The sequence below is a fragment of the Electrona antarctica genome (genome assembly GCF_951216825.1).
Source record: "Electrona antarctica genome assembly, chromosome: 1".
In the NCBI taxonomy this organism is placed as follows: domain Eukaryota; kingdom Metazoa; phylum Chordata; class Actinopteri; order Myctophiformes; family Myctophidae; genus Electrona; species Electrona antarctica.
The window spans coordinates 61487016-61514310 of record NC_136806.1 but is presented as its reverse complement, the minus strand read 5'-3'; the positions used below and the strand labels follow the sequence as shown (position 1 = coordinate 61514310).

At 44.9% G+C, this 27295-nt stretch overlaps 1 protein-coding gene across 1 annotated transcript in view; it reads right to left on the bottom strand.

Annotated features, from left to right (window-relative positions):
* LOC306928458 (protein phosphatase 3 catalytic subunit alpha-like) overlaps positions 1 to 27295 on the bottom strand; it is a gene marked incomplete at both ends in the record, with an annotated part of 83981 nt that overhangs the window by 31512 nt on the left and 25174 nt on the right. Inside the window, 2 exons of the mRNA XM_079508590.1 lie at positions 10146 to 10270; positions 16944 to 17144. Of these exons, the coding sequence (XP_079364716.1) occupies positions 10146 to 10270; positions 16944 to 17144 (326 nt within the window). The remainder of the gene's footprint in view (positions 1 to 10145; positions 10271 to 16943; positions 17145 to 27295) is intronic.

Here is a 27295-nt window from a genome sequence, read left to right as displayed (position 1 = left end):
TTGTGTTTTAACTAAGCATCATGTTATACTTTAGCTATTGAAAAATAGCAGATCTACAAGCTCATAGCGTAGCGCGCCACCGAGTGGTGCGCTACGAGCTTGTAGGTCTGCTATTTTTTGAAAAATCGTGAAAATGCGGCACAAATCTTTGAATATACTGTAATATATTCTTTCAGAAGACTTTTTATTTATTTCGACGTAGGTCCTAAATGGGTTAACCCATTTTGGGCGGGAACCCCTTTTGGTGTTTTAAACATTATGTTATAATTTAGCTATTGAAAAATAGCAGATCTACAAGCTCATAGCGCGCCACTCGGTGGCGAGCTTACGAGCTTGTAGGTTTGCTATTTTTGAAAAATCGTGAAAATATTTATTTCAGAAAAATGGAGGATTTCGAATAATTTGTTTAAATTTTGAGGTCAGGCCTGAAGGGGTTTAAAACCCTCTTGTACGGCAGTACATGCTTCTTAATATGTGGCGTTGAAATGTGTGCTCGTGCTGGACGTCGTCCCACATGGACAGTCTGCACAGTGCCTTCCTGAGCATAATGACATTCATTTCTGGTATTTTGAGGGGCGCCTATTATGTCCAGCTTGGAGGGTGTGTGTATCGTGTAAACACAAACGTTGTCCTAACACAAACATTGAATGCTATTGGCGACGAATGGCCAGTTTTGAGTGTTTGTCCTATAGCATGGGTTCCCAAAGTGGGGTCCGGGGACCCCTATGGGTACTTGGGGAGTTCCAGGGGGTACCTAGCTCAATTAGAGATATAAGGAACCAAATGGACCCTTATGGGTCTGTAACTCTGAGAGCGTACAAATGGAACCAAATGGACCCTAACGGGTCCATTTGGTTCCATTTGTACGCTCTCAGAGTTAAATTAACAGTGGTTTTACAATATAAATCGAGGTACCAGAGATAAAAATGTAATTAAATCGGGGGTCCGTAGCATAATACGTGTGAAACTGGGGGGTCCATGAAATGAATATGTTTCGGAATCACTGCTACAGCCGTAAAAACCCTCCCTTATCGGGGTCACTGGCATATGTTTTCAAATGGGGGGTCCGCGGCCTAATAAATGTTGATTTGGGGGTCCTTGACACGAAAAAGTTTGGGAACCACTGTCCTATAGCACAAACATTGCGTAAAAAACACAAACATTGAAGACAAAGGTGAGGACGCAAATTCTGATTGGCCCGGAATGACATAACGTATGACGACGTACAATGATCAGAGCACCCCTCACTTCTTTTTAATCACCCTATAAGACAAAAGCCTAAACTGTAATTCTGGGCCGCTATACTCTCCCTCTGCCAACCTGGGGAGAGCCCCAAACTGAGCTCATGCTTCCTTCAATGCATGAGGAGTGAGCAGGCCGCGTCTTTTCACCTGACAGGGGGAGTTCCCCCGGTTGCACGTAGTGCGGACGCAAGTTCCTTTCACCTCCATCAGGTGCCCCCGCTGGCCAGGGGGAGGCAGTATAGAGACCAGGATTACTGCATGTTTTACTGCATGTGTGAGGGTACCTATAGAGCGTCGCAGTCCCGCCCCCTTTCATGACGACGCCTGGCCCAGGAAATTAATCACAATGCATTTTTCCCATAGACATTTCAAAAAGTATTTATTTAAAGACCTTTTAAGTATCCTACGAAGCCAACACACACAATATTTTGGACCAAACAAATAATTACATAGAAGAAAAACAATAAAAAAAACCTGCCGGTTTTTTCTACTTTCTAATTCTTTGTTTGGCCCGAAAAATTGTGTTTGTTGTCATGATTTGTCACGACAAGAGTTGGCTTTGTCCGCGGCGTAAACGTCTTTAAATAAATACTTTCTGAAATGTCTATGAGGAAAATGAACGGAGAATCATTTCCTGGTCCATGGTAGGGGGCGGGACTGCGACGCTCTATAGAGACCAGGATTACTGCATGTTTTACTGCATGTGTGAGGGTACCTACGTATACCCCTAGGCGACACAGGGAGAACATGCAAACTACACACACAGAAAGGCCCTTTTTGCCAAACCCACCTCGGGTATGGGCGCTGATGACGCAGGAGGAGAGAACTCGCCTCCAGCGCCCACAGCGTCCCCCGGCGGGAATCGAACCCAGGTGCAGTGTTGTTTTTGGCAGTAAAATTTTGATTTTAGTTTTAGTCATATTCTCTTGAATAGTTTTCATTTAGTTTTAGTCACATAGTCACCTGGAATGTTTTAGTGTTAAGTCTAGTTTTAGTCGACTACATATCATAAGATTTTAGTCGACTATATCTACAGTTGATTTAGTCGAACAAAATGTATTTTGGCGGGCCTTGATGCCGTCGTTTTTTTCACTTGCTGAACATAGACGATCTACAAGCCGACGCGTTATTGTGGGCTTGTAGATTGTCTATTTTCAGCATGCAACTAATTTTAAAATGACTTATACTGGATCTCTTGTCCACTATAGTCCCTTCCTAACATTTTAGTCTAGTTTTTATTTGTCGACGAAATTGTCAGTATATTTAGTCTTAGTTTTAGTCATCGTAGCTTAATTAGTTTTCATTTAGTTTCCATGTAGTTTTCGTCAGTGAAAACAGGTAGTCGACGAACATTTTTCGTCTTGGTTTTAGTCGACGAAAACAACACTGCCCAGGTCGGTGTCAGGACCCGGGAGGGAAGACAGGAGACCCAGGCTGGACACAGCGGGACCTTCTAGCTGCGAGGCGACAGCGCCACCACAAGGGCACTTTGGGCACGTGCCCAGGGGCCCTTGGGCACCAGGGGCCCCAAAAAAAAAAGAAAAAGTTTTTTTTTTTTTTTTAGCTCCACAGAAAATGTCTCTGCTAATCCGAATGAAATAAATGGTGTCTAAAAAGATTAGTGTTTTATTGTTGGTGAGAAGGGCAGCTGAAAAGTGCAATTGTGTGTAAAGCAGCAACAATGCGCTAGATTGGCTGTCACTCTGGGGGGGGGGGGGGATGGGGGTTAGGCGACCGGAAATAGGCCAATATAACGGCATAAAACTGCCCCAAAACGGCTCCAAAACAGCAAAAAAAATTGCGCGCGCGTGAAGGGGGGCCCTTGGAGCTTCAGTGCCCAGGGGCCCTCAGAGGTGTTAATCCGGCCCTGTCACTATGTTATTGTCGAGCACAAATACTACGATTACTATTGTCCGTTCTGAACCCTTCAAAGGATAGAGTACGTTGTATTTGTCAACTGTGTAGGGGTGGCTCATACACAGTCAATAGTAGTGTAGCCTCGGAAACCCAGACGTTTTTATTTCCAGGGAGGAAAAAAAAGTCTGGGTCCGAGTCCACTTCAATTCGGCATAGAGTAGCGCAAACATCACTCACTCTCTGCTGATTTCTAATCGTCTGCACCTTTGTTAAATTGACACACATATACACACACACTCCTCTCTCTCTCTGTCGCTCTAATTAATTAGTCTCATGTCTAGCAGCTGCGCATAGTTTCTCCGCCGGGAGCTGCCTATGCCATAAAAAGCATAGGTGAGTTCCAGGCTAATAGTAGTGAGGCTATTACTGTGTGGCTCATCCAGTTCATAGAGAGAGTGTTTCCTTATGGTATACACAAGGTGTTTCTCTCACCTTGAATACAGTAGTATACTAGCCCATTTAGGCCTGACGTCGGGAAAAAAAAAGAAAACGTTCGCTCTGAAAGAATATATATTCAAAGATTTGTGCCGCATTTTTAAGATTTAAAAAAAATAGCAGACCTACAAAGCTTGTAGCGCGCCACTCGGTGGCTATTTTTCAATAGCTATAAAGTATAACATAATGCTTAGTTAAAACACCAAAGCAAAGCAAAGTTCTTTGTTTACCCAGGGTGAATGGACTAAGCTCGAGATGCTTGTTTACAGCCAGACCCTGCTCATAGAACATTTCATGGTAGGGGTTCAATGCCTTGCTCAAGGGCACTTCAGCGGTGGTAATTTTAACGTGCCGGTCCGGGGATTCGAACTGGCAACCTTCCGATAACAAGACCGCTCCGCAAACCGTTCGGCCACCGCTGCCCCAAAAGGGCTTCCCGCCCAGAACGGGCTATAGACTCCTTGCTCTACATTGTTAGTTAGTCCAGCAATAATGTGTGTGTGTCCTTGGTGTGTTCTAGGAAGGTGGCCTAAATATGGCTTCCTTCTCTCAGTCCACACACACTCCAGAAGTCCACACTCTAGCGGTGTCATTTACAGAATGTGCAACACGTATCATAGTGTCCTGGCGGTGCAGAGGCCCATGGTGCAGGGTACAACATGTTCTCGTATTGATCGGTCTGGGCTAGCACTGAATAAAACTCCCTGCATTTTCAGCTGAGTGGGGGAAAAAAAGCAGCGCTCTCCCTCGAGCCTGTTTCATCCTTTGTTGCTCACTCACGCCGCTTCGCTGACGTGACGCATCGGGAGCTTGTGGAGCTGCTATTTTTGGCACAAAACACGTCCGGCACGACAATGAAGTATATATCTCTGTTTCTATCTATGAACGCACCACGTCTCTGTCTGTCTGTCTGTCTGAACGAACGTACGTCTGTAGTCTGTAATGCACGTAACTCGAGGACGGTTCGCCCCCACCGACTTCAGATTTCTTCACACGAGTGTCGCATGCCCGGAGTCGAGTCGGTCGGACCCACGGTTGTCCAGAACCGCCACTAAAAAGGCCTCTGCCCGCGGGCTCTGGACAGGGTCCCTGCCCACGCCCCCGCAGGGAGTGCTGACGTCACAACACTCCATATTTGGGCATGCCTGACAAAGAACTCCATATATAGTAATAAAGGGACACAGACAGATGGGTGGAACGGGTATTGCATAGCCGGGTGGGGTACCTCAGGCTATAGACCGATTCCGAAACGGGTCTCATGGTCGCAGGCAACGTATTTCCTGTAGGCGGAGACGACATATCTCTGCGGTTTAAACCCGCACCTCCTTCTACTACAGTGAATGGAAAAGTGACTGATGTTAGTCTGCCTCAAACGTTACTCTTTTACCTGCTTTTTACTAACACTAACATTACAAAGATGCCCAGAACATCCGGATGAACCTGTGTAGTTTATGGCTGCTCCAACAGTAGTGGCAACCTTAAAAAAAACGGAATGTCAAAATATCTACCGCGGTGGCTGAGACCAGAGCCATATAGTAATGGTTGAGACAAAGCAGTGGAAGGTCCTGATACATAAGGAGAGATACATAACATCAGTCTTACCCAATACCCAATCTTTCTGTTTTAGGAACACAAGGCTGCTGTACTTTATACCTCATACTTTAATGCTTAGTATGAGGAAATACGTTGCCTGCGACCATGAGACCCATTTCGGAATCGGTCTATAGAACCGACACTGTTTTAATGTAGACCTTTTGGTTTAAGTACAGTAGTTAAGTTCCACCACTGGTGGTTTCACGTGCCGAGTGCAAGCCGATGCAACTCGGTGTGGGCTTGAAGGTCAACCGTGTTTTCTGTGGGACGCCGATGTACACCGAAGCACAAAAGAAAACAGGCTTGAAAGGTTCACTTCTGTAGCCTCTAACATTACAACTAGCTACATGTTACATTTATTTCATATTTACGTCGATTTCAGCTCTGACTAGTGACATTTATTTCAGACATCCTACTATAAATGCGCCACGTCTCTGCGTGCGTATACGTACGTGTGCGCGTGCGTACGTGTGTGTACGGTTGTAATGCACGTAACTCGAGAACCGTTTGACCCACCGACTTCACATTCGACACACACGTTCCACACCCCCACAGGGAGTGCAGTGCCCGGTATCGAGTCGGTCGGACCCACGCTTCTCCAGAACCACCACAAAAGGCTCTGCTCAGGCTCTGCCAGTGGGCCTATAGGCCCACTGGCAGAGCCTGGCCCAGGTGAAAGGAGTTGGCCTCAACTCCTTTCACCTGGGCCAGGCTCTGCCAGTGGGCCTAATGAGGCCAACTCCTTTCACCTGTGCAATTTCCAGCCTCTGCCTCAGCTAATTGAGGCTCAACCAATCAGGCTCTGCCAGTGGGCCGAATTGATTGCCAAATACACTTTTCAGTTTGTAGTCTTCACAGCACACAGGCACATACACAGACCTCCATGTGGGACACCGGCTGACGGGTGCTATGACAACGTATATCATTAGGTTCCCAAGTTGCATCGTTTCCAAGTAGGCCGGTGGCCGACTGCGACGGGCACGTACAGGTCTAGTGCTCTAGTATGTGAAGAGTCTGCCTGTGCTATGAACTCATTTTGGATTTAAAAAAAAAAACAGTTTTTCTCCTCTCCTGAACAGTTAGTCTTTCCGCCTGACTGTTTCTGTATCAAAAAGAGTCACATATGGTCGGATTGATGATGCAACGTAGGTGAGGACGAGGACCGCATAGTGGGCCGAGCTCTCGATGTGAGGACCGCATAGCAGCCCGCACCACTAGTTCTGAACATAGCAGCCTGAACCACTAGTTCTGAACATAGCAGCCCGCACCACTAGTCCTGAACATAGCAGCCTGAACCACTAGTTCTGAACATAGCAGCCTGAACCACTAGTTCTGAACATAGCAGCCTGCACCACTAGTTCTGAACATAGCAGCCTGAACCACTAGTTCTGAACATAGCAGCCCGCACCACTAGTCCTGAACATAGCAGCCCGCACCACTAGTTCTGAACATAGCAGCCTGAACCACTAGTTCTGAACATAGCAGCCTGAACCACTAGTTCTGAACATAGCAGCCTGAACCACTAGTCCTGAACATAGCAGCCTGAACCACTAGTCCTGAACATAGCAGCCTGAACCACTAGTCCTGAACATAGCAGCCTGCACGACTAGTTCTGAACATAGCAGCCTGAACCACTAGTTCTGAACATAGCAGCCTGAACCACTAGTTCTGAACATAGCAGCCTGAACCACTAGTCCTGAACATAGCAGCCTGAACCACTAGTCCTGAACATAGCAGCCCGCACCACTAGTCCTGAACATAGCAGCCTGAACCACTAGTCCTGAACATAGCAGCCTGAACCACTAGTCCTGAACATAGCAGCCTGAACCACTAGTCCTGAACATAGCAGCCTGAACCACTAGTCCTGAACATAGCAGCCTGAACCACTAGTCCTGAACATAGCAGCCTGAACCACTAGTCCTGAACATAGCAGCCTGAACCACTAGTCCTGAACATAGCAGCCTGAACCACTAGTTCTGAACCGCAGCCTGAACCACTAGTTCTGAACATAGCAGCCTGAACCACTAGTCCTGAACATAGCAGCCTGAACCACTAGTTCTAAACCACAGCCTGAACCACTAGTTCTGAACATAGCAGCCTGAACCACTAGTCCTGAACATAGCAGCCTGAACCACTAGTTCTGAACATAGCAGCCTGAACCACTAGTCCTGAACATAGCAGCCTGAACCACTAGTCCTGAACCACAGCCTGAACCACTAGTTCTGAACATAGCAGCCTGAACCACTAGTTCTGAACATAGCAGCCTGAACCACTAGTTCTGAACATAGCAGCCTGAACCACTAGTCCTGAACATAGCAGCCTGAACCACTAGTTCTGAACATAGCAGCCCGCACCACTAGTTCTGAACATAGCAGCCTGAACCACTAGTTCTGAACATAGCAGCCTGAACCACTAGTTCTGAACATAGCAGCCTGAACCACTAGTCCTGAACATAGCAGCCTGAACCACTAGTCCTGAACATAGCAGCCTGAACCACTAGTCCTGAACATAGCAGCCTGCACGACTAGTTCTGAACATAGCAGCCTGAACCACTAGTTCTGAACATAGCAGCCTGAACCACTAGTTCTGAACATAGCAGCCTGAACCACTAGTCCTGAACATAGCAGCCTGAACCACTAGTCCTGAACATAGCAGCCCGCACCACTAGTCCTGAACATAGCAGCCTGAACCACTAGTCCTGAACATAGCAGCCTGAACCACTAGTCCTGAACATAGCAGCCTGAACCACTAGTCCTGAACATAGCAGCCTGAACCACTAGTCCTGAACATAGCAGCCTGAACCACTAGTCCTGAACATAGCAGCCTGAACCACTAGTCCTGAACATAGCAGCCTGAACCACTAGTCCTGAACATAGCAGCCTGAACCACTAGTTCTGAACCGCAGCCTGAACCACTAGTTCTGAACATAGCAGCCTGAACCACTAGTCCTGAACATAGCAGCCTGAACCACTAGTTCTAAACCACAGCCTGAACCACTAGTTCTGAACATAGCAGCCTGAACCACTAGTCCTGAACATAGCAGCCTGAACCACTAGTTCTGAACATAGCAGCCTGAACCACTAGTCCTGAACATAGCAGCCTGAACCACTAGTCCTGAACCACAGCCTGAACCACTAGTTCTGAACATAGCAGCCTGAACCACTAGTTCTGAACATAGCAGCCTGAACCACTAGTTCTGAACATAGCAGCCTGAACCACTAGTCCTGAACATAGCAGCCTGAACCACTAGTTCTGAACATAGCAGCCTGAACCACTAGTCCTGAACATAGCAGCCTGAACCACTAGTTCTGAACATAGCAGCCTGAACCACTAGTCCTGAACATAGCAGCCTGAACCACTAGTTCTGAACATAGCAGCCTGAACCACTAGTTCTGAACATAGCAGCCTGAACCACTAGTTCTGAACATAGCAGCCTGAACCACTAGTTCTGAACCACAGCCTGAACCACTAGTTCTATACCACAGCCTGAACCACTAGTCCTGAACATAGCAGCCTGAACCACTAGTCCTGAACATAGCAGCCTGAACCACTAGTCCTGAACATAGCAGCCTGAACCACTAGTTCTGAACCGCAGCCTGAACCACTAGTTCTGAACATAGCAGCCTGAACCACTAGTCCTGAACATAGCAGCCTGAACCACTAGTTCTAAACCACAGCCTGAACCACTAGTTCTGAACATAGCAGCCTGAACCACTAGTCCTGAACATAGCAGCCTGAACCACTAGTTCTGAACATAGCAGCCTGAACCACTAGTCCTGAACATAGCAGCCTGAACCACTAGTCCTGAACCACAGCCTGAACCACTAGTTCTGAACATAGCAGCCTGAACCACTAGTTCTGAACATAGCAGCCTGAACCACTAGTTCTGAACATAGCAGCCTGAACCACTAGTCCTGAACATAGCAGCCTGAACCACTAGTTCTGAACATAGCAGCCTGAACCACTAGTCCTGAACATAGCAGCCTGAACCACTAGTTCTGAACATAGCAGCCTGAACCACTAGTCCTGAACATAGCAGCCTGAACCACTAGTTCTGAACATAGCAGCCTGAACCACTAGTTCTGAACATAGCAGCCTGAACCACTAGTTCTGAACATAGCAGCCTGAACCACTAGTTCTGAACCACAGCCTGAACCACTAGTTCTATACCACAGCCTGAACCACTAGTCCTGAACATAGCAGCCTGAACCACTAGTCCTGAACATAGCAGCCTGAACCACTAGTCCTGAACATAGCAGCCTGAACCACTAGTTCTGAACATAGCAGCCTGAACCACTAGTTCTGAACCACAGCCTGAACCACTAGTTCTGAACATAGCAGCCTGAACCACTAGTCCTGAACATAGCAGCCTGAACCACTAGTCCTGAACATAGCAGCCTGAACCACTAGTCCTGAACATAGCAGCCTGAACCACTAGTTCTGAACCACAGCCTGAACCACTAGTTCTGAACCACAGCCTGAACCACTAGTTCTGAACCACTAGTTCTGAACCACAGCCTGAACCACTAGTTCTGAACCACAGCCTGAACCACTAGTTCTGAACATGTGCCCACAATATGGACACATGCTGTTAACCCATTTAGACCTGAGGCCGATTCTAATCAAATGTCTTTTAACAGTTTTCTGAAAACTACCTTTATCAGTGGTTCTCAAACAACATTACTGTATGTCATGTCAAGGACCCCAAAGAAATTGTGTAATTGGCTGCCGACCCCCACCTGAAAATATGTTGTTCAAGGGACCCCCTCCCCAGAAGCAAAGATTTGCGGCCCGTTTTCACGATTTTTCAAAAATAGCAGATCTACAAGCTCATTGAGCTTGTAAGATCTGCTATTTTTCAACAGCTAAAGTATAACACGATCCTTCAAACACCAAAAGGGGTTCCCGTCCTGAATGTGGTTAAGTGTGTTTACCATGTTGGAGGTGAGTTCTAACCTCGATACTGAAGTAACCTCTGTCCACGTAGTCTCCAAGGAAGAGGTAGCGCGTGCTGGCGGGAGAGCCTCCTACTTCAAACAACTTCATCAGGTCAAAGAACTGGCCATGGATGTCTCCGCACACTGAGGACACAGAGCATAGATAGAACAAGTAAGACGCGTGAACGCGGGAAGCGAACGCAGCTGTTGTGGCAGTCTGACACACACACGCGCACACACACATTTTTTTTTTAAGTTTTCTTTTTTTTTAACGTTTTTCTTTATTTTTCTTTAAAAGTTTTTTTTTTTTTTTTTTTTTTTGAGTGGTGCAAACCACACCAACAACCAGCTTTGTCTGTATCTATGTTTGTGTACCTGTGTACGTGCAAAGGTGAGCATGGTTACTATGGTTAGTGTGTGACGTCACTGATATAGCTGATCAGACTATATAAGACCTTTCACCACTCAGTTCACACGGGTGTGATTTTTTTTAAAGTTTTCTACTGTGAGTGTGTTTGTATGTGTGTGTGTGTGTGTGTGTGTGTGTGTGTGTGTGTGTGTGTGTGTGTGTGTGTGTGTGTGATACAGCTGCGCCCTCTGGTGGCGGGTGGGTGGTGTTACAGCGTGACACACAGACAGACAGACAGACAGACACAGACAGACAGACAGACAGACAGACAGACAGACAGACAGACAGACAGACAGACAGACAGACAGACAGACAGACAGACAGACAGACAGACAGACAGACAGACAGACAGACAGACAGACATGTTCTGCTGGGTTACATAATAATAAATGGCTCACTGGCGTTCGCAACAATGGAAGGCTTCGTCAACACACAATGGCATCACGCAGGGGGCGGAACTACCGGGGGGGGGGGGGGGGGGTGTCGTTTCACCCCCGGCCCGTGACTTACCAGGGGCTGTCAGATGATCCATCGACGACCACACAGTGTTACACATGCAGTCCACTCGCGACAGATACCCGTTCAAAGCACTGTCTCTCAGGGCGCTACAAATATATCTACACATCCTGTAAGTGCACTTAAGAAATACAACTATAGTGTTGACTAATCATTAGAAGTATAACTCTTATTTTGAAGAGGAAGAGGAAGTCTGTTTCGGCTGTAGCCTATAGAGCGTCGCAGTCTCGCCCCCTGTCATGACGACGCCAGGCCCAGGAAATGAATCCCAATGCATTTTTCCCATAGACATTTCAAAAAGTATTTTTTTAAAGACGCTTACGCCGCGGACAAAACCAACTCCAGTCGTGACAAATCATGACAATAAACACAATATTTTGGACCAAACAAACAATTACAAAGAAGAAAAACAAACTTTGTTTGGCCCAAAACATTGTGTTTATTGTCATGATTTGTCACGACAAGAGTTGGCTTTGAAAGGGGGCGGGACTGCGACGCTCTATTGGGGCAGAGAGAGGACTACAGCGCAGTGATCACAGTGTCGGGCTATGGGCCGTGGAATGAAGAAATGCCACCTGGGACAAGGAATTGGAGATGAATGCGATTGAAAGAAACAGATAGAATTGATGGAACAGATAGATGCTAAGCCCCTATAGTATTCATCAATTGCCGCAGATCTACGGCAATGGCGTTAAATGTGTTAAGGTCAACTTTGACTGGCAACATCCCCAACTCACTTTCCAGTTTGAAGTCGCATCAAACAAAAACAAAAAAAATCTTGTATATGACGTTTGAACGTTTCACATGGATCTCTGTGGGGTTCTCTAAGCGCTATGAGCTTGTAGATCTGCTATTTTCCAATAGCTAAATTACAACATAATGTTTAAAACACCAAAAGGGGTTCCCGCCCAAAATGGGCTAACCTAAAAAGGTCTGAGAACCCCAGCACTAAGCTGCTTATGTTGGCCTGTCTGTCTCTGTCTGTTTGACTGTCTCGCTTATACTGTCTATGTGCGCTAAATGATCTCTGGCTGGAATTTATTCATGCATGTACACGTGCACACCAGATCAGTCATCATCAGTGGCCTTGTGGTTAGAGTGTCCGCCCTGGGACTGGGAGGCTGGGGTTCAATCCCCAGTCGGGTCATACCAAAGACTCTAAAGAAAATGGGACCCAGTGCCTCCCTGCTTGGCACTCAGCATCAAGGGTTGAATTGGGGGTAAGTCATGTCCAGGGGGTGTACTTGTACATCAAGCTGCCTCACGCTACAGAAACAGGAGATAGGCTCCTGCCCCTATGGGCCTCATGGCTTGGCAAGGCTACTTACTTACACGTGCACATATGAGCATAACCACCCACACACATACTTACATACATGGAATAATACATACATGTACAGTATACATGTATACATACATTAGGGCATTCACTTCTAGTCATTTTTACTAGTTGACTAGTTTACTAGACCCCCCCCTTTTTTTCTTTTTTTTTTTAAATAAATATTTGTACATTTATAAACTGTGTACATTGGTGACTATAACTATAAGCCTACAAAATCGGGGAAAAAAATAAAAAATAAAAACAATAAGTCAACTAGTACCAACAAGGTCAACTAGTGGATTTACTAGTCGACTAGTAAACTAGTCGACTAGTTGCTTAATGCCCTAACAAACATACATACATACATACATACATACATACATACATACATACATACATACATACATACATACATACATACATACATACATACATACATACATACATACATACATACATACATACATACATACATACATACATACATACATACATACATACAGGGTTGGGAAGGTTACTTTTAAAAAGTAATCCCCTACAGTTACAAGTTACTTGCTAAAAATATTTGGCTCTCAAGTAGGCCTACCACCATTATGATTCATGTATGTTAAAATGCAGTCCTATTCAGCTAGGCACAGGTTCGCACAAAAGGCACATTTATTCCCAATCAATTTTAATAATAATTCCTAATCATTATAATAAATATACAAATATATATGTATTGGCCTGGGCCGTGGCTCAGCGGTCCAGGCACCTAGGCTGGTAAGCCAGTCTGGCAGTGTGCAAGGCGAAATCCATAAAATATATCTTTATATATATATATATATTTATTGCTGTACAAATTGGTAGGCCTATTGGTAGTGCCATAAAAAATGGCACTTTAACAAATACGTTCTCACATGACAGAGTGCAGACAGAGACAGACCGACAGACAGACCGACAGACCGACAGACAGACAGACAGACAGACAGACAGACAGACAGACAGACAGACAGACAGACAGACAACCTACCAACCTGCATTTTGCGTAGAAAAACCGCAATTCTAGGTCTCAGTACGCACGTATGAATTGCACAATGAAAACCACGGAATTTTCACAGTTCCAGAGTGATTTCTGCGTTTTTTTTTATGGAATCCACCGCAGTTCCAGGAATCCCCTGGTTGTTCTATAGGAATGCCCCGCCGTGATTGGCCGGCTGGCCGGCTGGAAAAGCCAATTGAAACGGCGTTTGCTGCGCATGGCTTCCTGACTAGCCAATCAGCGTTGTTGTTGTTCGGTGCCCCCGCTTGTGCTTATTCCTGAAACATAAACGTTTTCAGGAGTAGGAACTCATTTTGTTCCTCATAAATCATGATATAGTAGCAGGAATTATGTTAAATATATTGAAACGAGCCGTCTTGTCTGAACGGGAGCGGGTCCAATTTGGCTCCGCTGCCAACGTTAAATTGCGTATGTGTATCTACAGCCAGCGAGCGAACTGACTTTTATTTTTATTTTTATATTATAATTTTTATCCCACGATTTCGCAACCCAGTTTTTTTTCACCCAGTGCCAATTATCTAATGTAATCCTGGGCGCTACACTTCCTCTGCCAACCTGGGGGGGGCAGCGGACTGACCTCATGCCTCCTTATATGCATGAGGAGTCCAAGCTGCTTCTTTTCACCTGACAGGGGAGAAATTCCCCGGCCGGACGTAGCGTGTGGAAGGAACACGTTATTCCGACCAGTTCCTTTCCCCTCCATCAGGCGCCCCGGTTGGCCAGGGGGAGGTAGTTTTAGAGACCAGGATTACTGCATGTTTTTGTGAGGGTACCTACCCTAGGGGAACTGACTTTTATTTGATCAGGTATCCTGCGTATTGGAACAACTGGAAACAATCTCCATTTAACTTTGTCCTGGCTTGGAGTGCCTTTGTGGAGTTTGTTGAGGACTTTCCATTTCAGTGAACTGTAATCCGGACTGTGTCCGACTGTCCCTGTCTTGACTCTTTTTGATCTATGATTGTCCGCTGCTTTGTCCCACCACTTTGTTTTTGTTTTTGTTTTGTTTTAGCCTAGGGGGGAGGGGGGAGGGAGGGGGGGGGTTTGTATATGTTTGTGTGTTTTGTGTTTTCTTGTATACATGTGTATTGTCATGTGAAGAAATGTAAAAATAAAGTTTACAAAAAAAACAAAAAAAAACAATCTCCATTTACTTTGAACGCATTTAGTTTACGCCTCATCAAAGAGCGACCGTTCTGACGGTGATAATGTGCAGAAAACTGTCCTGTTAATAGAGCGTTGGTCATAGCCTGAACAAATCAAAATGACTAATAAATAATAGCGTGTAGATCTCTCATAACCAATAAAGTGTTTTGGGACCGCAAAAGCTCATTCATATAGAGCGTACCAAAATCTCCTTGAGGGGGGGCGTCAACATGTGTGTCACGTGGTAGCGGCCACCATACTTCTGGGATTGTCTGGTTTGTTTACACGGTGAGCGACTATCCGTGTGCGTTCTTTTTTTAACCCATTTAGGCCTGACGTTGAAATTAAAAAAAAATCTTCTTAATCCTGACAGTTTTCTGAAATAGGCCTACCTATGTTTCTATGTGTGGTGCTCAACCTTTTTCATGTCTAGGACCCCCAGAATTATATGTATTTGGCCGCCGACCCCCATCTGAAAATATGTTTCAGGGACACCCCAGAAGCAAAGATTTGAGTTAAAACCATTCGTTCTCACATTTTTCAAAAATAGCAGACCTACAAGTTCATAGTGCACTATGAGCTTGTAGATCTGCTATTTTTCAATAGCTAAAGTATAACATAATGCTTAGTTAAAACACCAAAAGGGGTTCCCGCCCCAAAATGGATTAAACACCAGAGGGAGTTCAACAAACGACGTGCAACCATTCTAAACTGACATCTCACAATGGTACCCTGGGTGCGTTCCCAAAGCCAGCAGGAGTGCTCAGTTTCAAACAAAATGCTGCAAATCATGAACACATCGTGTGATTTCCGTGAAATTGTGCACGCACATTCCCACTAGGCCGAGGAAGAAATGCCACATTTTTCACATCTGCTCTTTATAGCGCCACCAGGAGGCCGACATATGTAAAACACATTTTCTAATATTACTCCTTCAGATTTTATCCAAATTTCACACAAATCGGTACACATGCTCTCCATAGTCATGTGATCAAGACGGGTTTGTTTAATTTCTCATAAACCACCCTCATTGGCTACGATTGGCTTCTAAACTTTTCAGGAGTAGCCCGCTTTGTACCCGTTTTGTACAAATCGCCACAACTACTCAACGCAGCGTCCGATTGTGATGAAACTGTGCATGCATATTCCCACTAGGCTTTGGAAGAAATGCCACTTGACAGTTTTCAAATCAGCCTCATGGTGGCGCTACAACAGGCCAAGCCACGTCACACACACACACGCACGCATGTACGCACGCACACGCACACACACGCACACACACGTTTATATTGCTCCTAAACATTCACACTCCTATCCTCCTGGTGGAGACCTGTGCCCAGAAGGGCACTTTTTCTAGTTTCTTTGTCATGGACACTTAAAAAACATTAATAATTCTACTCGAGTTGGAAGCATTACGACCCATTTTAACCCTCAATGGCTTCCTTTCTGAAAATGTCATTGTAAAAAGATTCACGCGTTTAGATATTCTATTTACAATGAGTTGCGGACGGGAGCTGGTGCCACTTGGACCCGGACGTAACGTAGCACTACAAAATGACGTCGGACTTAAATACTGAATGGTTATGTTCGCGCATAGCGAGCAAATGCATAGCCTACTGGCTACTGGTGTGCCATTTGAAGGGTATCTATCGTATATCATTCCACTCCTCGTCAGAATCTCACTACCCACGACGCCTATACAGAGTGCTCCCCGCCTCCTCTTGTCCCCGGTTACGGATCACTGTCAGGAGTGTCCGCTGGCTACAGATCATATATATATAAAATGTAATGTAATATAATTATATAATATGGGGAAAGGAGAGTTTAAAGGACAACTTTAGTTTTTTTCAACCAAGGTTCATGTTTTAGGATGTTATTAGAGAAACTAAAAGATGAGTGTCATTTTTTTTTTCATTTGCTGCTTTCTTTCGTTTTAGGGATTTTAGCTGTTTTTGACAGGGGGGCGGGGGCATTCGAGCATGGGGCTAAATATGTATTTTTTTACAACATTTTATAGCGATTTCTTTTTTAATTATTTACTATAGTCCTAATAAACCCCAGGAAATTACATCTGGCCACAAAACATCACAAGATCTACTGAATGTGTCAAACTGACATTGAGCCTATGACACACAGTGTGGCTTCCCCCCAGTAGGCTACCTTCACATTCAGTAGATCCTGAGATTTCTTTGTGGACAGATGTAATTTCCTGGGGTTTATTAGGACTATAGTAAATAATAAAAAAATAAATCGCCATACTATTTTGTAAAAAAATACATATTTAGCCCCATGCTCGAATGCACACAACAACCAACCCACCCCGCCCCACCCCACCCCCGTACGTCCCCTCCCAAGAAGGCTGCCATCACACACACGTACGTACCCGTGACGGGAGCCTCGATTTCCAGCATGGTGCGTTCCTGGCGCAGAATGGCGGCCCCCTCGTCGATGATGCGCAGCGCCACCGCCTCCTCCAGGCGGCCCTCCTTGGTGAGGTGGGCTTTGAGCAGGTCCACCCGCGGCCGGCCCTCGGCGTCAAACACCTCCTTCATGGACAGCCGGTGGGCCAGGGGGAAGGGGACCGCTGTGGGGCGATATGTGCAGGACAGAGAGGCCGAGTTGGTGAGAATGGGCTCTGTATTGTATGCAGTTGCACACAAGAATAACTATTCCTACTGCCGGGGGGGGGGTTAATGGTCTTAATTTTTGGTTTACTCTTAGTCTTTTGAATAACACACCATTTTGTCTTAGTCGACTATAAAGTCTTAGGGCAGTATTATGCGTGTCTTAAGTACCAGGTCTTATTACTTAACGTAAGACCTGGAGGCGTGATCAATGCCATTTGGCTATTCTGAGTGGCCAAACAGCATTGACCACGCCTCCAGGTCTTAAGTTAAGTCTTTAGACGACTAAATCTTTTTAGTCTTTTAGTCTCAGTCAACAAAATGAACACTGGTTACTGATGATACTAACCCATTTTGGGTTGGTGTTTTAAACATTATGTTATAATTTAGCTGTTGAAAATAGCAGATCTACAAGCTCATAGCGCGCCACCGAGTGGCGCGCTACGAGCTTGTAGGTCTGCTATTTTTGAAATTTCAGAAAACTGGAGGATTTAGAATAATTTTTAAAAGTGTTGAGGTCAGGTCAAAATGGGCTAATTAAGGCTCTGTTCCATTCAGTAGTGGTTCTCAAACTTGAAGGACAGCCATAACTCTGAGAGTGTAGCCTACAAATGGAACTAAATGGACCCGTAACCATTTAGAACCCACTTTGAGACCCACTGGTGCAGCAGAGTGTTTCCAGTGAGCCAACATGCACAATAACACTAGCAGCACCCTGACTCTGTTTGACCAGAATGGAACAGAGCCTTCATTAGTATCAGTGGTAACACCTGTGAAGGGAAGTATAGGGAAGGGGCCCAAGTTCTTTACAAAATTGCGTGTGTGTGTGTGTGTGTGTGTGTGTGTGTGTGTGTGTGTGTGTGTGTGTGTGTGTGTGTGTGTGTGTGTGTGTGTGTGTGTGTGTGTGTGTGTGTGTGTGTGTGTGTGTGTGTGTGTGTGTGTGCACAGACCCCGTCGATGGAGGGGTATACGGATGAAGTATCTGAACTAAACAGAGAGACTGCTTTTCTCTCCCTATAGCTCATAAACCGACATACCAAAATACTCAAAAGAAAGTCGGAGGCAGACAGGCAAATGAATGAGGGTTTCCGAGTCCAGTTTATTGCAAAGACAAAGTACAGATCAGCTCTCCTGCATGACCCTCCGTCAGGCTTGTGAGGGGCCACTGCCACTGACACAGACAGATATTTCAGTAGATTTTATACAAGCCCAATACACATTTGAATAGCTCAAGCAGACAGTCGTTTGACACCCAAACCTTAATGATCCCAGGTCACTATAGGTGTGGTCACAGTAAGCACAGCAGGAGCCCCTGGCCAACCTACTCATCATCAACAAGAGATCAATAGCTATTTTCATAGCATGCAAGCTGTGATCATGGTGCCTGAGCGTCTATCCTGTTGGTCAGTTCTATAGCTAGTATTATTCAGGCCTACACATTTAGATGTGAATTTAGTCTATGTCTAGTTTAACATGATATAAGCTATATTCATGTGAATTGTGGTTCCACCAGATACCACACGGACATTTTGAGAAAAGACGACAACACGAGAGACCATGAGAGATGAAAGAGAGACGGACAGCAGAAGGGAATGACGAAGAGAGATGGGTGGGTGGGGGGGGGGGGGGTAAGGGGGGGGGAGGTAGGAGAGAGGATGGATTAGTGGCGTTGGAGGGTTTCCGGAGTGGATGGGAAGAAGAGATTGGGGAAACGCATAGATGGATATATGATGGACGGGGAGGAATTCATAGTGTAATTGAATAGGTGGAGAAAAGTAAACAGGATGGGAGGCAGTGGGTGGAAAGGGAGTCGGAGAGAGAGAGAGAGAGAGAGAGAGGTTTATCATAATGCCAAGCACATTCATTGATATTTCCCATTTTCTTCAACGAGCTTGTCGATAGACCTCAGAAACACTCAATTATCCACCATGATCCCGAACTCAATGCACGCACAGAATTTGACATGTGCAGGTGTGTGTGTGTGTGTGTGTGTGTTACATGCATGCTTGTGTGCCTACACACTGTGTGTGTGTGTGTGTGTGTGTGTGTGTGTTTGTGTGTGTGCCTGCACACTGTGTGTGTGCATGCGTGTGTGCGTGCGTGCGCATTCTGTCTGGGGTGTTATGGAAACAGGCAGGTTGAATAGAGGCAGGGGGGGGGGGGGGTGTCTTATCAGGGGCCTGCCTGCCTCTGTGTGTCCCTCCGTGGCTGCTCGTGTTCCGCAGCACAGTGTAGTGTCTCTCTGCCTCTCTCCGCCTCTGCTCTGCAGTAATGTCTGTCTTACATAATGAAGGCCCCCAGGGTGCTGCTGGAGAGGGGGGTTGACTGGCGACGCCAGTGATACAGCAAGAGTGCACAGCTGCACGTGAGGAGGTGCGCGTGCACGCACACACACACACACACACACACACTTGCCGCGCGCACATAAACACACAAAAACCCGCTCGACAAACCCTGGCGCAAATTCGGAGACAAAAACAAAAGCCAGAAGTGCACTATAGCGCATGCGCCACACAATGGCGTTAATACGCATGATTGCATGTGTGCGTGGACACACGCTCACGGATGCACTTACTGTAAAGTGCGCATGCGTGCACACACACACACACACACGCGCGCGCACGGTACGCACACACGCACCCACACACACACACGCACGCGCGCACGCACACACGCCACACACATGCATGCTCATAAAAAGGTATTGTGCAGAATCCACAGAGTCTGTTGAAGCCCCATCAGTGGTAACACACATAATGGCCTAGATTACACTCTGAAAACTAGGGCTTGTCTCTCTACCCCCGCCCCTCCTCTCTCTCTCTCTCTCTCTCTCTCTCTCTCTCTCTCTCTACCCTACTCTCTTCTCTTCTTCAGTCGTTCTAGGTGAATCAATATATGGTTTAACCCCAAAAAAATTGATACAGAAGGTTTTTCATTAATGGATTCTGGTAGTATTTACCCATTTTTACCTGAGCTCAGATTCAAAAAATGTCTTCTACATCCTGACAGTTTTCTGAAAAAGCTATGTTTCTATGTCAGTCGTTCTTGTATTTTTCAAAAATAGCAGAGCTACAAGCTCGTAAGCGCGCCACTCGGTGGCACCCAAAATGGATTAAATAACATACTAAAAGTCTACCAAAATCTACTCCCCAGAAAGCCGTCATTTTCAAGATTGCGTCCCAGACAGAGTTTAAAATGCTCATATCTCAAATGGGAAAACATTTACTTTTTCAACTTATTCTAGTACCTCTGGACATGCTTAAGAACATACTACAAATTTCGGAAAATATACCTTCGGGAAAGTCGTTATTTCCAAGATGGCGTTAAAAATGGCAGGCTTGTAAAGCTTATAAACGGCTATACTGTATATCTCAATTGAAAATAAATTATACAAAAGACTTTTCACTTGATCCTTGTACCTGTAGACATGCTTATGAACATACAAAAGATTTAGGAAAATACACCTTCCGGAAAGGCTTCATTTTCAAGATGGCGTTCAAAATGGAAGCTGGCACCGCTATACTGTATATATCTCAATAGAGAAAATTATACAAATGATTTTTCACTTGATTCTGATAGTATTGGTCATAATCATTCATAATCACGCGTCCAGGAGCTTAAAATGGCTATATCTCAATCCATCTATAAAATGAAGCCTTTCCTGAAGGTAGACTGAAGGTAGACTGGAGGTAGTATGATTACATACTAAAAGTCTATACCTTCAGGAAAGGCTTCATTTTATAGATGGATTGAGATATAGCCATTTTAAAGGTGTAGTGAAACGGAAATGGTGGACATTTTATTGTGAAGTTTCAAGTTGAAACACCGCTATGAAGTTTCTGAACCAATCAGAGCGTCGCATCCCTTCAGGGGATGGGACGGTAGCTAGGGGCCGTAGCTATGCTACGCAGGACAGCTTGTGGATGTTTGTTTACAAATCAGATAGTCGTCCAGCTTTACCAGTTTACTCTTATGTGGCTTATTTCTACCCTATAATGTTTTCAGATACATTTTTTAGCGTGATGATTAAGTTGAAACCGAGTAATACACTCCCTGGATGTTATCTTGAATGGGAATAAAAACGGAAGATGTCTGTAATCAGTAGCAGCTGTGCAGCCTGTGCTGGACGGATGCGGAGATATGGGGAATTAAACGGGTGAGCTTCATTTTTATTGGCTTTTATCGATGTTGGCCTCGACACGTCATCACGCAGCACGTTTTTGTTTTCAGGAAGTAATAAAAAATATATTTTTATGGACGTTTGATATAAAAACACACAAAAATTAGAATTTTCCCGTTTTTTTGGCATCTATTGTTAGGTATGCCCATATGATGACCACGGATATGGTCTAAAAGTGTGAAAAACGTATTTTTCATTTCACTACACCTTTAAGCTCCCGGACGCGTGATTATGAATCCCACCAACGTTCTAGGGTAGACCCGCCTCACCATGTGTCTGATTGGCTCCCGGGAAGGCATAGTTTTACTGAGGTTAGGCCGTTCGGCTTAGGTTTAGGGGGGTGCATACTTAGATTAGACTAGTCATGGGTTAGACATGGGTTAAGGTTAGGTTTAGGTGTGCTGCCCCGTGGGAGGTTAGGTTTAGGGTGAGGGTTTGAGATAGGTTGTAGTTGTAGGACTAATGACTGGTCGCAAAAACGAGAACTGTCAATCACAACGACTACTGGCCAATCACAGCAGGGCTTTCCTAGAACTGCGGTGGGATACATAATAACGCCTCCCGGACGCCATTTTGGACGCCATCTTGAAAATTAAGCCTTTCCCAAAGGTTTTCCTAGATTGTTGTTATGTTCATAAGCATGTCCACCGGTACCAGAATCAAGTGACAAATCATTAATATAAATATTCTCTATTGAGATATACACTATAGCCAATTTAAGGTTGCCTGGCTTCCACGGCTGCCATGTTGAATGAAGCCTTTCCTGAAGGTAGATTTTCGTAGATTCTTTGTATGACAAAGCATGTCTGGAGGTACCAGAATCAAGTGAAAAATCTTTTGTATCAATTTTTTCCTATTGAGATATAGCGGCAGTATAAGGTGTACCTTCCTAAATATTTTGTATGTTGATAAGCATATGTCTACAGGTACTAGAATCAAGTGAAAAATCTGTTGTATAATACAGTTGAGATATACAGTATAGCCGTTTATAAGCATATATAAGCCTGCCATTTTTAACACCATCTTGGAAATGACGACTTTCCCGAAGGTATATTTTCCTAAATTTGTAGTATGTTCTTAAAGCATGTCCAGAGGTACTAGAATAAGTTGAAAAATACTTTGCAAATGTTTTCCCATTTGAGATATGACCATTTTAAACCTTAAAATGACGGCTTTCTGGGGAGTAGATTTTGGTAGACTTTTAGTATGTTATTTAGCACGCAGCCCAATACCACCAGAATCCATTGAAAAAAACTTTTGCATACATTTTTTGGGGGGTTAAGTGATTATTTTTTTCATAAATTGACTCACCTATTCCATCTGGTTCTCCTACTGACATGAATACCACCAGAATCCATTGAAAAAAACTTTTGCATACATTTTTTGGGGGGTTAAGTGATTATTTTTTCATAAATTGACTCACCTATTCCATCTGGTTCTCCTACTGACATGAATACCACCAGAATCCATTGAAAAACACTTTTGCATACATTTTTTGGGGGGGTTAAGTGATTAATTTCTTCATAAATTGACTCACCTATTCCATCTGGTTCTCCTACTGACATGTCTCTCTTTCTCCTGTCTTCCTCCACCTCCATCCCTCCATGTCTCTCTCTCCCTCTCGATCCGTCTTTAAATCTTTCTATCCCCCTCTCTTTCTCTTATACGGGTATATAATTATCTCCCTCTTCCTCTGTCTCTCTTTCTGGCCCCTTGTCTAGCCCCGTCACAAACACACACACACACACACACATGTAGCTTTGGTTTTGCCAGAACACCATGCAGTTGATTTTCACTGACTGCTCTAATGTTAACCGTCCATCTGAACCTTTTACTGCCTTTTTTTTTTTTGGAATTCTATAATCCTCTAAAGAGGAGGATTTGTTTTAGAGGACACCACAAAGGGCTGTCGTACACACACAACACAAATGAACAGACTTTATAGATATAGACCGTAGAGAAGAACCTCATATGATTGGAACTTGCTAACTTAGCTAGCTGCATTATGTGCGTGTGTGTGTGTGTGTGTGTGTGTGTGTGTGCGTGCGTGCGTGCGTGCGTGCGTGCGTGCGTGCGTGCGTGCGTGCGTGCGTGCGACATTTTAGATATATGTTTAGTTTTTTCTTCCTTTTTTATAAGCCATAAAAAAAGCATCAATAGTGGAATCAAAATGGATTCTGTTATCTGTCATCCACATACACGTTGCCTCAATCAGGCTAATGATAACAATGATACCATTTCCATCAATACCATTAACACAGGCATACTCCATATAGCATTCAAGTCACCTGCAGTATAGGCCTAACCTATAACAAAATAAAGGCCTATTCATAGTCTGGATTTTCGGTGGTGAGGTGACCACCGGAGCTGAAATAACGTTGAGCGGTGGTGAGTAAAAACAGAGAGAAGGGCTGGAGCGGTGGCGGTGGTTTGCTCTTCACCGCGGCTTGTGACGTCATGTTGTACGATTGAAATATTGAATTATTAGGTTTAGCTATTTGCTACGTACCTACTTTTTGCACGTAAAAAAGTAGTATTATGAAGTATATCGTAATAAAGATATGGATTAAAGGACCCAATGCCAGGGTGTCGTCAGGGTATAACTGGTATAGCTAGCTCTCAATGATAACTAGCCAATGCCAGAATGTAATTGGTTTTCGATGGTGACGTAATGACGATATGTTTTAGTGTCGGGAGGATTAGAGGTAATGTTCCTATGTATATGTAATTTGTAAGTTGATTAGCGGTATACTGTGGTTACTCTTGATGCGTATGCACCGTCCCAGCAATTGACGTCAGGGTATAACTGGTATAGGTAGCTCTCAATGATCACTAGCTCTCAATGATAACGTAATAAAGATGTGGATTAAAGGACCCAATGCCAGAATGTAATTGGTTTTTGATGGTGACGTAATGACGATATGTTTTAGTGTTGGGAAGATTAATAATAATAACGAGGATGAGAACTCGGGTCACACAGATCACTGAAGGCCCCATCAGACTCGTCTATAAGTCACCCTGAGATGGCGTAACACATCCTAAACACCAAAAATATGAGTAGACCCTTTTTCTGGAGTACAGTTCAAGCCACCTCATACGGAAAGGAAACCGTACTGAGACACCCTATAAGAGAAGTTATAAGACAACAGAAGACGATGTCAACAGAACAGAACAGGATGTCCTCTATACACTGACACCACGCTAGACAGGAACGCCCAAAAACGTCACATCCGGTTTTAGCCTGGGGTAAGAATTTTCTATGGCTGCCAATGCAACTTGGTCCAATCCTTAATCACATACGGACAAACATCTATGCCGATGCTATCTAACTTGCGGAGGTAGCGTGCCTTGTCCACGGGCAACAGATCTTTCAACGTATGGCATTGCAAATACGTTTGATAATCGCTACTCTGCTCAAGATTGTTTTGAAAATGCCGCAAATTGCATTGCAGTGAACGAGCGCAAATCACAACTTCCCCCCTGACTCGAGTAAAAATCCCATTTTCTATTCCTACTGTACATTTAAAATATATATATATTTCAAAAGATTTGTTTTAAATGAAAACAATATTAATAGTTTAATGTAAATAATTGTATACATTTTAAAACAAACAAAACATTTCAGTATAGTTCCCGGACACCTATAGGCTCAAAAAGTAGCCCGACAGCGCACCGCGGGTTCGAGTCCCGCTCCTCTGACGGTCTTTGCCGCATGTCTCTCCCAATCTCTCTACCCCTGTTTCCTGTCCAAACTATAAATAAAGGCAGAAAATCTACAAAAATGTATTTATTATTTTTATTTATTATTTATGTATTAATTATTAAAAAGTGAAAATAGCCAATCTACGTGGCGCGAAGCTGTGTTGGCCCTAAGACAATGGGGCTCTATGCATACGTAGGGCGTATGTGGAACGCGGCCCTACCAACAGTCATTAAGACATGCAAATCCCTTGACTCCTTCAAAACCGCTCTCAAAGGGCACCTATGGACGGCTGCAATTCAAAACTGGCCCCGGTAAAAATCTGAATCCCCCACCCACCCCTTTCCCCCCTCACTGTATATGTTTTTTTTCCCTTTTTACCTCCTCTATGATGATTTCCTGTTTTTGGCTTTTTGGCTAGAACTAATGCTTTATGGTGTCGTCCACAGTTAACAGTTTTGTATTGAGTTGTGCTTGAAATGTACTGTAATTCTCCAATCTTTTAATATATTCTTCAATCTATCAATCAATCAAACACCATTTTGGAAAGAACTTGGGCCCCTTCCCTACTTCCTTCACAGGTGTTACCAATGATACTAATGAAGGCTCTGTTCCATTGTGGTCAGAGTCAGGGTGCTGCATGTTGGCTTACTGGGAACACTCTGCTACACCAGTGGGTCTCAAAATGTCCTTGAGTTCCAAATGGACCCGTACAGGTCTGTAACTCTGAGAGTGTACAAATGGAACCAAATGGACCCATTTGTACACTCTCAGAGTTATAGGGCTCATTGAAAATGTAAAACTTTGAGAACCACTGCACTTAGACTGGGACAGACCTATGCTTTTTATGGCATATAGGCAGCTCCCGGCAGGATCCGCCGGCAGAAACTAGACGCAGCTGCAGGACATGAGACTAATTAATTAGAGCGACAGAGAGAGAGAGGAGTGTGTGTGTGTGTGTGTGTGTGTGTGTGTGTGTGTGTGTGTGTGTGTGTGTGTGTGTGTGTGTGTGTGTGTGTGTGTGTGTGTGTGTGTGTGTGTGTGTGTGTTCCTGGAAATAAAAACTTTCTGAGGCTACTGCACACTAAATGAAACAGGGCCTTAATTAGTATCATCAGTAACACCTGTGAAGGAAGTAGGGAAGCGGCCAGCGAGTAAGAAGAGATTGCCAGACAGTGACCTTGTGGTTAGAGTGTCCACCCTGAAACTAGGAGGTCGGGGGTTCGATCCCCGGCTGGGTCATACCAAAGACTGTAAAAATGTGACCCAATGCCTCCCTGCTTGGCACTCGGCATCAATGGGGTGGATTGGGGGGTTAAGCGCGGCGCACGCTGTGTCTCACCGCTCCAAGAGATGGGTCAAATGCGGAGAACAAATTTCACTGCGGTAACGTGTGTGACTAATCGTATGACTTTGACTTTGATTGCCTGTATATGTATACCCAGACAGAGGCGTCAAGAAAGCGCCTATAGAGCAGGCGTCTCTTCTGGGTTTTTAAACAGCTGGTGGATGGAAATGACGCTCGTGCGCGGCTTCAACTCGCAAGCGCCGTCAAAGCGTTTCCGCTCTTTAAAAAGCCCGTAAGAGACGCATGGTCTAGGCACTTTTCTGGCGCCTCTTGGAGCTGGTCACGCTACTCTACTGTCCGGGTGCAGGCTTATTCTGTGTGCCTTAGAGCGTGGGCACATATACGCCTAGAGCAGGCGTCGCTTCCCGGTGGACGGAAATGCCGCTCGTGCGCGGCTTCAACTTGCGGCGTCGGCAAAAACGTTTCCGTTTATTTAGCTGAAGGTGTAGTTGCACCCATAGAGCCTATAATAGATGTCATCTGAATACGGCCAGCTCCACCCTGAAGGTGGGTCAGGGTGGTTTGTTTCTCATTGGTCCATAACAGGGTCTGCAGACAGACTGCAGAGTGCTATAGGATGGCCTTCCGTATTCATACTTCTAGACGTCTACTCTGACGGCGTCACGGTTCACAGAACAGAAGGCACGGAACAAGCCTCGAAAGGGAATGCATGGTAGCCAGTGGTGGAAAGTAACTAAGTACATTTACTTAAGTACTAGCACTTAACCCCCGGTTGAGTGTCTATGCTCCATGTTTTAATTGTATCTCCGTTTTGTATTGTGTTTTTGCTGTTGTTCTCCGTGTTTAGCTACAGTGTATTTAGTTGTATTCTTCTGTACACTCACTGCATAAAGTGAATGGCAAAGTCGAGTGGCAAAGTGTG